This window comes from Lucilia sericata, unplaced genomic scaffold (genome assembly GCF_015586225.1).
Source record: "Lucilia sericata isolate MDLA Ls3-8-SP2 unplaced genomic scaffold, ASM1558622v1 Contig000593F_arrow, whole genome shotgun sequence".
NCBI lineage: Eukaryota > Metazoa > Arthropoda > Insecta > Diptera > Calliphoridae > Lucilia > Lucilia sericata.
Window position 1 is genome coordinate 185,001 of NW_023994600.1, and position 12,762 is coordinate 197,762.

Genomic DNA, 12,762 nt, shown 5'->3' on the forward strand with positions numbered 1-12,762 from the left:
TTAGATTCATAAATGGAATTGAATAAACAAACCAGCACTTAAATCGGTTCAAAGTCTGTCGAGTTATATCGACCAAAAGTCTCTTTTCATCAAACATCTTTCTGATTAAAACAGATTGTTCACAGTGAAAGCTTTTATGACAAAAAATCTTTCTTAAAAGCAGAAGTTTTCTTCACAACAAAAGCCTTCCCCACAGAAAAGCTTGTATCACAAAAAATATTCTTCACAGCAAAAGCTTTTATCTCAAAAAAAGCTTTACATCAACAGATTATATAACAAAAAGCTTTATTCAGAGATAAAGGTTTTATCACAAAAAATTTTCTCTACAAAAGCTTTTTTCACAAAAAATCTTTCTCCACAGCAAAAGTTTTTATTGCAAAAAAGTTTTCTTCACAAACAAAAAAGCTTTATTCAGAGATAAAGGTTTAATCACAAAAAGCATTTTTCACAAAAAAATCTTTCTTCACAGCAAAAGTTTTTATCAAAATCCTTCCTCACAGCAAAAGCTTTCATCCCAAACAGCTTTCTTCACAACAAAAGCTTTTATCACAAAAAACCTTTCGTTACAGAAAAAGCTGTTATCACCCTATAAACTTTCTTCACAACAAAATCTTTTATTCTAATAAAGCTTTATTTACTGCAAAAGCTTTTTCACAAAAAATCTTTCCCCACAGCAAAAGTTTTTATTGTAAAACAGCTTTCTTCGCAAAAGGCTTTTTCACAGCTAAAGCTTTGAAAAAGTCACACAAAACTCAGTTTACAGCAAAAGCGTTCATCCCAAAAAGCTTTCTTCAAAGCTTTTATCACAGAAAACCTTTCGTGCACAGCAAAAGCTTTTACCATCCAAATACTTTTCAGCTAATTTCCTCCTCCCTCTCCTTTTACAGTTCATTACCTTTGTTGGCTTATTAGCCTTGTCCGGTTCCTGCATGGCTGGCGTTACCACCTATGCCTACAATCCCTTTGTCAGAACCTATGCTGCTGCTGCTCCCACTGCCTACGTTAAGTCAGCACCCTTAGTTGCTGCTGCTCCCGTTGTCAAGTCATATGCTGTGCCCGTTGTTAAGGCCGAAGAAATCGATCCTCATCCTCAATACCAATTCTCTTATGGCGTACACGACTCCGTGACTGGTGATATCAAGAATCAAGTTGAAGCTCGTGATGGTGGCAATGTTGCTGGCTCTTACAGTGTACTCGATGCTGATGGTTATAAGCGTACCGTTACCTATACTGCTGATGATGTCAATGGTTTCAATGCTGTTGTTCAACGTGATCCCGTCGTTGCTGCCGCTCCTGTTGTACATGCTGCTCCCGTTGTACATGCTGCCCCTGTAGTGAAAACTTATGCTGCTGCTCCTGTTGTACAAGCCGCCCCTGTTGTGAAAGCTTATGCTGCTGCTCCCGTTGTACATGCTGCCCCTGCTGTGAAAGCTTATGCTGCTACTCCTGTAGTCCATGCCACCCCTGTTGTTAAGACTTTCGCTGCTGCTCCTGTTGTTCAAGCCGCCCCTGTTGTAAGAACCTATGCTGCTGCTCCTGTTGTTAAGACTTTCGCTGCTGCTCCCGTTGTTCAAGCTGCCCCTGTTGTCAAAACCTACACAGCTGCTCCCGTAGTTCATGCTGCCCCTGTCTTCAAATCATATGCTGCTACTCCTGTTGTTCAAACTGCTCCCGTAGTAAAATCTTTCTCCACCGTTCCATTTGCTCGTTCTTCATTCTTGGCTTCTGCTCCCGTTCAACAAATCCATTCCTACTTCAGCTCTCCAGCCGTAGCTGTGCAAGAACAACAACAACCCCAACAACCACAACAAGCTCAAGAAGAACAAAATGATGTTACTGAAGTTCAAGCTCAAGAACAAGAACCTCAACAATTCGCTGCTCCTCAACAACCTGAAAATGAACCCACCCCTGTTGAATACCCCGAACAACAACAACAGCAAGAACAAGAGCAACAACAACAGCAAGAACAAATGCCAGAAGAACAACCCCAAATGCAGGAACAACAACCAATGGAAGAACAACCCCAAATGGAGCAACAACAACAGCCACAAACTGAAGAAGAAGAACAACAGCAATACTTCCAAGAACAACAACAACATTTTGAAGATCAACAACAATTACTTGCCCAACAACAGCAACAATTCGCCGCTCAACAACAAGAAGTCCTCCAACAACAACAGAAATTGATTGAACAGCAACAACAATTCTTCCAACAGCAACAACAACAACGTTTCCCTCCCTACCCCCAATACGAAGTTCCCCAAAACCAATTGAACCATCCACAACAAGCCCACGACAACGACTCCGAAGTTGTTGAAGCCCGTTCTACTGTACCTGAAAAACAACAAGAAGAACCCGCCAGCCAACAACAACAAGAAGATGCTACTAACTCTTCCACCACTGTAGCTCCAGCTCCCGCCAACGAAGAACCCAAAGAGTCCTCCGATGATATGACTAAGTCAGCCTAAGTTCCTAGTTTGCGCTTTAATTTCAAATGCAAACTAATGCCTGAATATGATTGCCGTTTTTTGTTTAGTTATTTTTAGGTATTTAAAATCATTTATCCCATTTTTATAACCCTTTGAATCATTAGTTGTTAATACGAATAAAAAAAATATATTTTTCTGAAAAAAAATGTAAACAACATTTTTTTATTTTTTAATAATTCTTCGTAGATAATATATTATCTACATTTAAATTTAATTTTTCCATATAAATCTCATTCAAGGTCAGTTTGTAAATTTTTTGTAAAAAAATAATGCCTGAAAGCATTCATTCTCTGGGGATTCATTTACTTAATACTCGTTACAACCAACCAATGCAATTTAAAATCAACCATGCATTAGACTTAATGCTTCCTTCCATAAGCTTTCCTATATACATACACACATACATACATACATACATTGTCCTTTATAACAACAAATTCTAACATTTGACCTTATGACAAATTCTTTTTTAATTGTTTTTTCTTCGTTTGCCAGCATAAAGGCCTAACAGGGACTAAATGAATGAATGTATGAAAAGAAAACTAGTAACAACAACAAACAACAAAATTTGTTGCTTACAATTTTAGAATGTTTAATATTGTAAGGGATCTTTTTCAGACACTAAATCACCTTCTACTGAATTGATTTTAACTTCTCTTGTGGGCTTTTTCTTATTTTTTTCTCAATAAACTAGACGACCCTTATAAAATTTAAGATGTTGAAAACATTAAACAAACAACAACAACGTTGGAAAAAAGGGAAAACAAGTAAGAAAGTATAGTCGGGCGAGGCCGATCATATGATACCCTACACCAGTGATGAATATTAAATGTGATTTATTTTTCATAGTAAAGCATTTATTTTCAATATTCCCTTGTTCCGATACATTTAAGCAATTTATGGATGAAAAACTAATTTTCTGAAAGAGGCTTTATATGGGGGCTAGGGGCAAATATGGACCAAGCCCGATAAAATTTTGTGAATATATTTATATTTACATAATATTTTATTGTGCTGAATTTCATCGCGATATTTGTGTTTATAAGTTAATTTGGGACATTCAAGTAATTTTCTGAAGGGGACTTTGTATGGGAGCTAGGGTCAAATGGGGCCCGATCTTTATGAAATTTGGCAGGGTCATCAAGAATTCTATAAAACTTAGTTGTGCCGTATTTTATCGATATATCTGTATATTTAACATAATTATGATCTCAGAAGCCCTTTTCGGGGGGGTTCTGTTCTATGGGGGCTAGGTGAAATAATGGACCGATTTTAACCATTTTCAATAGGCTTCGTCCTTGGGTCAAATAAAACGTGCATGCCAAATTTCATCCAATTATCTTGAAAATTGAGACCTGTACCTTGCGCACAAGGTTTACATGGACAGCCAGCCAGCCAGACGGACGGACGGACATAGCTTAATCGACTCAGAAAAGATTCTAAGCCGGTTGGTATACTTTAAGGTGGGTCTAGGACGAATATTTTTGTATTTTACAAACATCAGCACAAATCCAATATACCCTCCCCACTAAAGTGGTGTAGGGTATAATGAAAGGAATCTGAACATGTGAAAAGGAATAACCACATCACGTAAGTGAAAGAATGGTCTGGTTAATATACATATGAATTCAATAGGTGGCCAAAGAAGTATAAGATATATTCTAGTTCAGTTCTAGTTCTAGTAAAAGTATAGCTCTAGTATAGATCTAATCAAATTCTAGTCCAGTAGTAATCTAGTTTCTAGTCTACTTGTAGTCCCGATCTAGTCTAATGCTGGTCTAGTTCTAGTATATTTCCAGTTCAAATTTAGTTTTAATCAAGTTCTAGTCTAATTTTAGTATAGTTCTAGTCTAACGCAAATCTAGTTCTATTGTAGTTGTATTCTGTTTCTAGTCTAGTTCTAGTCTAGTACTAGTCTAGTTTTAGTCTAGTTCTAATCTACTTCGAATCTAGCTCTAGCCTAGTTCTAGTTCTGTTCTAGCTCTGTTCTAGTTCTGTTCTAGTTCTGTTCTAGTTCTGTTCTAGTTCTGTTCTAGTTCTGTTCTAGTTCTGTTCTAGTTCTGTTCTAGTTCTGTTCTAGTTCTGTTCTAGTTCTGTTCTAGTTCTGTTCTAGTTCTGTTCTAGTTCTGTTCTAGTTCTGTTCTAGTTCTGTTCTAGTTCTGTTCTAGTTCTGTTCTAGTTCTGTTCTAGTTCTGTTCTAGTTCTGTTCTAGTTCTGTTCTAGTTCTGTTCTAGTTCTGTTCTGTTCTAGTTCTGTTCTAGTTCTGTTCTAGTTCTGTTCTAGTTCTGTTCTAGTTCTGTTCTAGTTCTGTTCTAGTTCTGTTCTAGTTCTGTTCTAGTTCTGTTCTAGTTCTGTTCTAGTTCTGTTCTAGTTCTGTTCTAGTTCTGTTCTAGTTCTGTTCTAGTTCTGTTCTGTTCTTTCTAGTTTCTGTTCTAGTTCTGTTCTAGTTCTGTTCTAGTTCTGTTCTAGTTCTGTTCTAGTTCTGTTCTAGTTCTGTTCTAGTTCTGTTCTAGTTTCTGTTCTAGTTCTGTTCTAGTTCTGTTCTAGTTCTGTTCTAGTTCTGTTCTAGTTCTGTTCTAGTTCTGTTCTAGTTCTGTTCTAGTTCTGTTCTAGTTCTGTTCTAGTTCTGTTCTAGTTTCTAGTTCTGTTTCTAGTTCTGTTCTAGTTTCTGTTCTAGTTCTGTTCTAGTTCTGTTCTAGTTCTGTTCTAGTTCTGTTCTAGTTCTGTTCTAGTTCTGTTCTAGTTCTGTTCTAGTTCTGTTCTAGTTCTGTTCTAGTTCTGTTCTAGTTCTGTTCTAGTTCTGTTCTAGTTCTGTTCTAGTTCTGTTCTAGTTCTGATCTAGTTCTGTTCTAGTTCTGTTCTAGTTCTGTTCTAGTTCTGTTCTAGTTCTGTTCTATTTCTGTTCTAGTTCTGTTCTAGTTCTGTTCTAGTTCTGTTCTGTCTGTTCTGTTCTGTTCTAGTTTGTTCTAGTTCTGTTCTAGTTCTGTTCTAGTTCTGTTCTAGTTCTGTTCTAGTTCTGTTCTAGTTCTGTTCTAGTTCTGTTCTAGTTCTGTTCTAGTTCTGTTCTAGTTCTGTTCTAGTTTGTTCTGTTGTTCTAGTTCTGTTCTAGTTCTGTTCTAGTTCTGTTCTAGTTCTGTTCTAGTTCTGTTCTAGTTCTGTTCTAGTTCTGTTCTAGTTCTGTTCTAGTTCTGTTCTAGTTCTGTTCTAGTTCTGTTCTAGTTCTGTTCTAGTTCTGTTCTAGTTCTGTTCTAGTTCTGTTCTAGTTCTGTTCTAGTTCTGTTCTAGTTCTGTTCTAGTTCTGTTCTAGTTCTGTTCTAGTTCTGTTCTAGTTCTGTTCTGTTCTAGTTCTGTTCTGTTCTAGTTCTGTTCTAGTTCTGTTCTAGTTCTGTTCTAGTTCTGTTCTAGTTCTGTTCTAGTTCTGTTCTAGTTCTGTTCTAGTTCTGTTCTAGTTCTGTTCTAGTTCCGTTCTAATTCTGTTCTAGTTTTGGTCTAGTGGCAGTTCTAGTTTTGGTCTAGTGCAATTCTAGTTCTGTTCTAGTTCTATTCAGGTTCTGTTTTACTTCTAATTCAACTGTAGTTGGTCACCTTGGAAACCAAATCACAGCAAAACTTTAGCATCTAAATGAATTGTGTTAGATGTTAAAATAACAGAACAAAATTTAAGAACAAATAATATGTATAGATGAGTTAGGGGTTTCTTACAAAACTTAGTACAATATTTAAAACAGGTTTACAACAACAAAAGAATTATTTTTATACATTTATTTTTTGTTTTTTTAACATTTTAAGAATATTTGAAGAGGAAAAATTATTTAAGGCGAGAGAAAACACAATTTGTATGGTTTAAAATAAAAAGAAAAGAAAACATAAAAGAAATACTTAGAAGAAGCACAAAATCTAAGAAAATTTAGAACAGAAAACATTTAAAAATATTATATAAATTTATTTCTTAAAAGTTAAATATAATAAAATACTAGACTTGAATATTGAAAACACACCTAAAAGTATACATTATATTTAATAATAATACATATGTCAATAAACAACTAAAAATATGTGTTACATTTAATGGTAAATGGATTTTAGAGAGGGTGAAATATGTAAGATATAGAACAAAATATTGTAGCATATATTTAGGGGGGTTTTGTACAAATTGCGATTTTACTTGTTCAACAATATTTTAACTATAAAATCTATACAAGTTTCTAGAGAATTTATTAAGAAATATATAATTTTCATTTGTGTTATGTTTATAATAATTTAATTTTATTGATTTTATATTAAAATGTAGCCTGTAAACACACTTTATTTAGGTTCAAATAACTTGAAAACTTATTTATATTTTGTGTAAATTAGAAACAAGTGGTCATCTTGAAAGCATATTAATAACAATTATATGTTCATAGTAGATACTAGCATGAAATGAATATTGAATTTATTATCTGAATTCTATACAAATTTTCGACACAAATACTGACTATAAACATTGTTTTTGTATTTAAGATGTTAATGAAAATCATAAGAATATTTTGTTGCTGTTTGCAACAATTATTATTAATAACCTTAAGTTTTGTTTTGATTCTCATATTCTTTTTGTTTTATTCTTAGTTCAAATTCTACATGATATTCATCGTATCATATTTATTTGCACACAAAACATTTTAAGCCTTAAAGGACTATTAATAAAATTCATTTCATTTAATGCCATTCCCTTTGCTCTCTATCTTGGTTTCTATCTCTACCATGTCTGTGTTTTATGTTGTTGGTAATATACACAATTTTTTGGCCAAAATTATCTTCATTTCATATATTTTTTTTTTTTTGAAAAGAAAGCATACCAAATAAATATAATAGATTTCATTTGTGTTCGCTTTAAGAAGATTTAGTGGCATATTAAATTGGTCAATAGATTTGGTAACAGTTGGTTGCCAACATAAATATAGAAATTCAATTTAAAAATTTACTTAATACTGCCCCCCACCCCTTCAGTACTCTTAGTAAATACTTATCTACAAGCAAAATGAGTTGTTATTTTAATAAGCACTTTTGACAAATGTCTTTTCTGGGTTTTATTAATTTCAAACTGTAGCTGTTACTTTTGTTGTAATATTTTTGTTTTTTATTTTAAAAATTTCATTGATTTTTTGTAATTTCTTTGATTTTAAGACTTCTGTTAAGTAATATAAACAATATGTCATTTTTTTATTTGAAATTTAAATGAAGCACACTTTTCATTAAATTTATTTTGAATTAATTGCTGCATATTTTATGGCGTGTCTGTCTTATTATTAGGTATTATAAATATAGCAGGTGTTATTGAAAGTAAAGAAGGAAATGTTATTAAATAAGAAAATATGTGACATTTAATGTTTAATAATTAAAATTTTCTTAAGATAGAAATATTTCAGAAAGGCTGAAAGACTGAATCTGAAGTTCAGTTCTATTTTAGTTTTGTTGTAGTTCAGTTCTAGTTCTCTTCTAGTTCCGTTCTAGTTCTGTTTTAGTTCTGTTCTGGTTTTGTTCTAGTTCTATTCTAGTTCTGTTCTAGTTCTGTTCTAGTTCTGTTCTAGTTCTGTTCTAGTTCTGTTCTAGTTCTGTTCTAGTTCTGTTCTAGTTCTGTTCTAGTTCTGTTCTAGTTCTGTTCTAGTTCTGTTCTAGTTCTGTTCTAGTTCTGTTCTAGTTCTGTTCTAGTTCTGTTCTAGTTCTGTTCTAGTTCTGTTCTAGTTCTGTTCTAGTTCTGTTCTAGTTCTGTTCTAGTTCTGTTCTAGTTCTGTTCTAGTTCTGTTCTAGTTCTGTTCTAGTTCTGTTCTAGTTCTGTTCTAGTTCTGTTCTAGTTCTGTTCTACTTCTGTTCTACTTCTGTTCTAGTTCTAGTTCTGTTCTAGTTCTGTTCTAGTTCTGTTCTAGTTCTGTTCTAGTTCTGTTCTAGTTCTGTTCTAGTTCTGTTCTAGTTCTGTTCTAGTTCTGTTCTAGTTCTGTTCTAGTTCTGTTCTAGTTCTGTTCTAGTTCTGTTCTAGTTCTGTTCTAGTTCTGTTCTAGTTCTGTTCTAGTTCTGTTCTAGTTCTGTTCTAGTTCTGTTCTAGTTCTGTTCTAGTTCTGTTCTAGTTCTGTTCTAGTTCTGTTCTAGTTCTGTTCTAGTTCTGTTCTGTTCTAGTTCTGTTCTAGTTCTGTTCTGTTCTAGTTCTGTTCTAGTTCTGTTCTAGTTCTGTTCTGTTCTAGTTCTGTTCTAGTTCTGTTCTAGTTCTGTTCTAGTTCTGTTCTAGTTCTGTTCTAGTTCTGTTCTAGTTCTGTTCTAGTTCTGTTCTAGTTCTGTTCTAGTTCTGTTCTAGTTCTGTTCTAGTTCTGTTCTAGTTCTGTTCTAGTTCTGTTCTAGTTCTGTTCTAGTTCTGTTCTAGTTCTGTTCTAGTTCTGTTCTAGTTCTGTTCTAGTTCTGTTCTAGTTCTGTTCTAGTTCTGTTCTAGTTCTGTTCTAGTTCTGTTCTAGTTCTGTTCTAGTTCTGTTCTGTTCTTTCTAGTTCTGTTCTAGTTCAGTTCTAGTTCTGTTCTAGTTCTGTTCTAGTTCTGTTCTAGTTCTGTTCTAGTTCGTTCTAGTTCTGTTCTAGTTCGTTCTAGTTCTGTTCTAGTTCTGTTCTAGTTCTGTTCTAGTTCTGTTCTAGTTCTGTTCTAGTTCTGTTCTGGTTCTGTTCTAGTTCTGTTCTAGTTCGATTCTAGTTCTGTTCTAGTTCTGTTCTAGTTCAGTTCTTTTCTAGTATTGTTCTAATTCTGTTCTAGTTTAGTTCTAGTTTGGCTAAAATCTTTAGATTATATCCTTAAGTGTTGTAGTATATGATTGAAATGTTTTATTACTCACCATCTGATTAACAGCCAATTTTGCTTGATTTTTCTGTAATTAGCCGCTTTTTGCCGGCATTTCCTTTGTGCTGTTTAGAAAACAATATTTATTCATATTTTTATTGATTAACTATAACTACATATTAGTGTAGTATTTTGGCTTTTTATTTATGTAATTTGCTTTCAACAGCAATGAATTAAACACTATTCCTCTTTGAGAGGCAGACTTATTTTTGGCAGAACGTTGCCCAGTATACAATTTGTAGACTTTTATTAACTTTTACTTAAATTTTACCAAAAACACTATAAATTTTATTGATTTTACTTAATTTTTGTTTAAATTGCTTTAAACTTGTATTTTTTTAACATTTTACACATATTTTTCTTTTTATTGTTTTGAACTTTCAACAGCATTGAAGTAAACACTTTTCCTCTTTGAGAGGCAGACGTATTTTTGCCAGAACGTTGGCCAGTATACAATATGTATACTTTTATTAACTTTTACCTAAATTTTAGCAAAAACACTTTAAATTTTATTAATTTTACTTCATGTTTACTTAATTTTTGTTTAAATTGCTTTAAACTAGAATTTTTTAACAATTTACACTTTTTTTGCCATTTGACACGGGTTTTATATCACTTTGTGATATTTACTTATTTCTCTTATATATTAAATGACTTTCATATAAATTTTATTAAATACACATTCAATTTAAAGAATTTCACTTAAACTTCATTATTTATTCACTAAATTTTCTGAATTTTAACTTTTAATATTAGCTGCTGTTGTTCTTTCCAATGAAAATACACTTGTCGCAAATTTTTCTTATTGTTGCAATTTTTGGCGGCATTGTTGCTGTACTTCCTATGTAAGCAAATAACAAGGTTGTATTTTTGGGTTGGGTTATTGTGATTGATAAAGGTAAGGCAGTGTTATAAAGGTAATGGTGTTATCTTAATGTAATAGAAATTTGTTTATTTTAGGAAAAATTGCTTTTATTGGTTTAAAAGAGTGTGGAATATGGAAAAATGGGTATCAATTGAAAGGTTTTTTTAATAGATTTCTATTGAAGTATAAAAATAGAAGTAAAATGTTAGGTTTTTAACAAAAATCTTTACTTAAAGTTTAGGTTAAAAAATAAACTCCATATTATTGTTATTTTTTAAAGATTTTTCAGTTGTTTATAGTTTTAATTTATACCTTTATAACTGTAGCATTTTAACCATTCGTTTATGCCTTGTATATGTTTCTTGTTTGCCTATCATTTAATACATATTGCCATTTAAATTAAAATCAAAACCCTTTTATGTATGTTATACATTTTACAGTGATTTATGCAGAGCCCCTTAAGGTATGCTAGTTGCAATAAAATATATGAGTGTTGCAGAAATTATAGGACAATAATCATAGCATAAATTACAAAATAAAAGGAGTAAAATTAAACACATAATATGTATAAAATTTAAATATTTCTGAACAAGAACGTTAGCTGGGGGAAAAGTAACAAATTTAAGAGTAAATTTAAAGATTTCACTTTAATAAAGCATATAAAAATATTCAAGAATTCACTAAAATTGCTAAAAACAAAAGTCCATGAATTATTTTAAATGTTTACCTTAAAAATCTCGTATGAAAATAATTTCTTTTATACATAATTAATTAAAATTCCTAAGAATATTGTCAAACAATATCCTTATATTAAGTTGTTATGCTAAAAACAATAATATTTTTATTCAGCTATTGCTGTATCTGTTTAAATTACACTAGTTGCTCTTTTATTCGCTCTAGAGAGTTAAAATATTATGAAACACCCGGTTAACAGCATCCTTTTTGTCATACTCTCTCTCTCTTTGTTGGGCTTATGCTCTATTTTTCTCATTTTATTTACCTTCCACAATTCATTTTGTTTGTTTTTAAATATTCGCTTCAAATTACTTTTTGGTTTCTCTCCAAAAACTCTCTCTCTCTCCTTATGTACTCAACTCTTTTGTCCTTTTTTTTTTTTTTTGTATTAACTATTGATAAGAAAGATTTTTTTTAACTTGTAAAAATTTTAACTTAATTTTCTGCTGATGAGTGTTGGCTGTTGCCAGTTCCATTGTTTTTTTTAATTTTTTGTATATTTGTGTGTTATAAAGCTGATAACATTTTGGTGAAACTGCTACATTTGCTATGACAAGGTCATTGCAAACGGATGTTGAAGTTTTTCCAAAACTCTCTTGAGCAACCCACCCACTTAAATTGTTTTAATAGGAATCTGTTCTAAAGGTGTTTAAAAAGGTGGGGTGAGTGTATGTTGAGGAAGGCCTTATCATTTATTAGTAAGGGTTAAAACTGAATGTTCTTTAAAAAAATTTAAGTTTAAATTTAATTTACATTTAAAAATAACTTTAAAGTAAAAATGTAGAAAATAGTTGAAGTAGGCAATTTTTAGAAACCAGTTACTATATATTTTAAGCTACAGTGAGGTTAAACTATTTATTAGTATTTAAAAGAAATTTAAAACTAACAGAACTACACTAAACTTCTTTAATTTCAAATAAATTTACTTAAATTTTTTATTAAATGTACTTTAAAGAAAATTTTTATTGTAATATAAAAGCAGTTAATCACATTTACAGTTTAATAGTTAAGTATTTTAAATACCTTTTAATTAATGCCAATTTTTATAGCTAAAAGCTTGTTAAATGCAAAAAACAAACATTTTTCTCTAATAAAATCAAATTTGAACTACTTGACTCTATTATCCACAGTTCACTGCCTTATCTTACTTACTTGCATTACATAATTAATCATTCACAATAACCCGAACAGAAATACAAGCGTGATATTTGTTCATAAATTAAGTGCTTTAAAAATTATTTAATTGTTTTAGATAGTTAGTTAGTTAGTTAGTTAGTTAGTTAGTTAGTTAGTTAGTTTAGTTAGTTAGTTAGTTAGTTAGTTAGTTAGTTAGTTAGTTAGTTGTTAGTTAGTTAGTTTAGTTAGTTAGTTAGTTAGTTAGTTAGTAGTTCGTTAGTTAGTTATTGTTAGTTAGTTAGTTAGTTAGTTTAGTTAGTTATTAGTTAGTTTAGTTAGTTAGTTTAGTTAGTAGTTAGTTATTAGTTAGTTAGTAGTTAGTTAGTTAGTTAGTTAGTAGTTAGTTAGTTAGTAGTTAGTTAGTTAGTTAGTTAGTTAGTTAGTTAGTTAGTAGTTAGGTTAGTAGTTAGTTAGTAGTTAGTTAGTTAGTAGTTAGTTAGTTAGTTAGTTAGTTAGTTAGTTAGTTAGTTAGTAGTTAGTAGTTAGTTAGTTAGTTAGTTAGTAGTTAGTTAGTTAGTTAGTTAGTTAGTTAGTAGTTTAGTTAGTTAGTTAGTTAGTTAGTTAGTTAGTTAGTTAGTTAGTTAGTTAGTTAGTTAGTTAGGTAGTTAGTTAGTTAGTTAGTTAGTTAGTTAGTTAGTTAGTAG

General features: G+C 31.6%; 1 protein-coding gene across 1 annotated transcript in view; it reads left to right on the top strand.

The window, feature by feature from the left end:
- The window catches only part of LOC119606488 (calphotin-like), a 2,958-nt gene extending 322 nt beyond the window's left edge, over window positions 1–2,636 (top strand). Inside the window, exon 2 of the mRNA XM_037960016.1 lies at window positions 888–2,636. Within this exon, the coding sequence (XP_037815944.1) occupies window positions 888–2,468 (1,581 nt within the window). The 3' untranslated portion in view covers window positions 2,469–2,636. The remainder of the gene's footprint in view (window positions 1–887) is intronic.
- The last annotated feature ends 10,126 nt before the right edge of the window (window positions 2,637–12,762 follow it).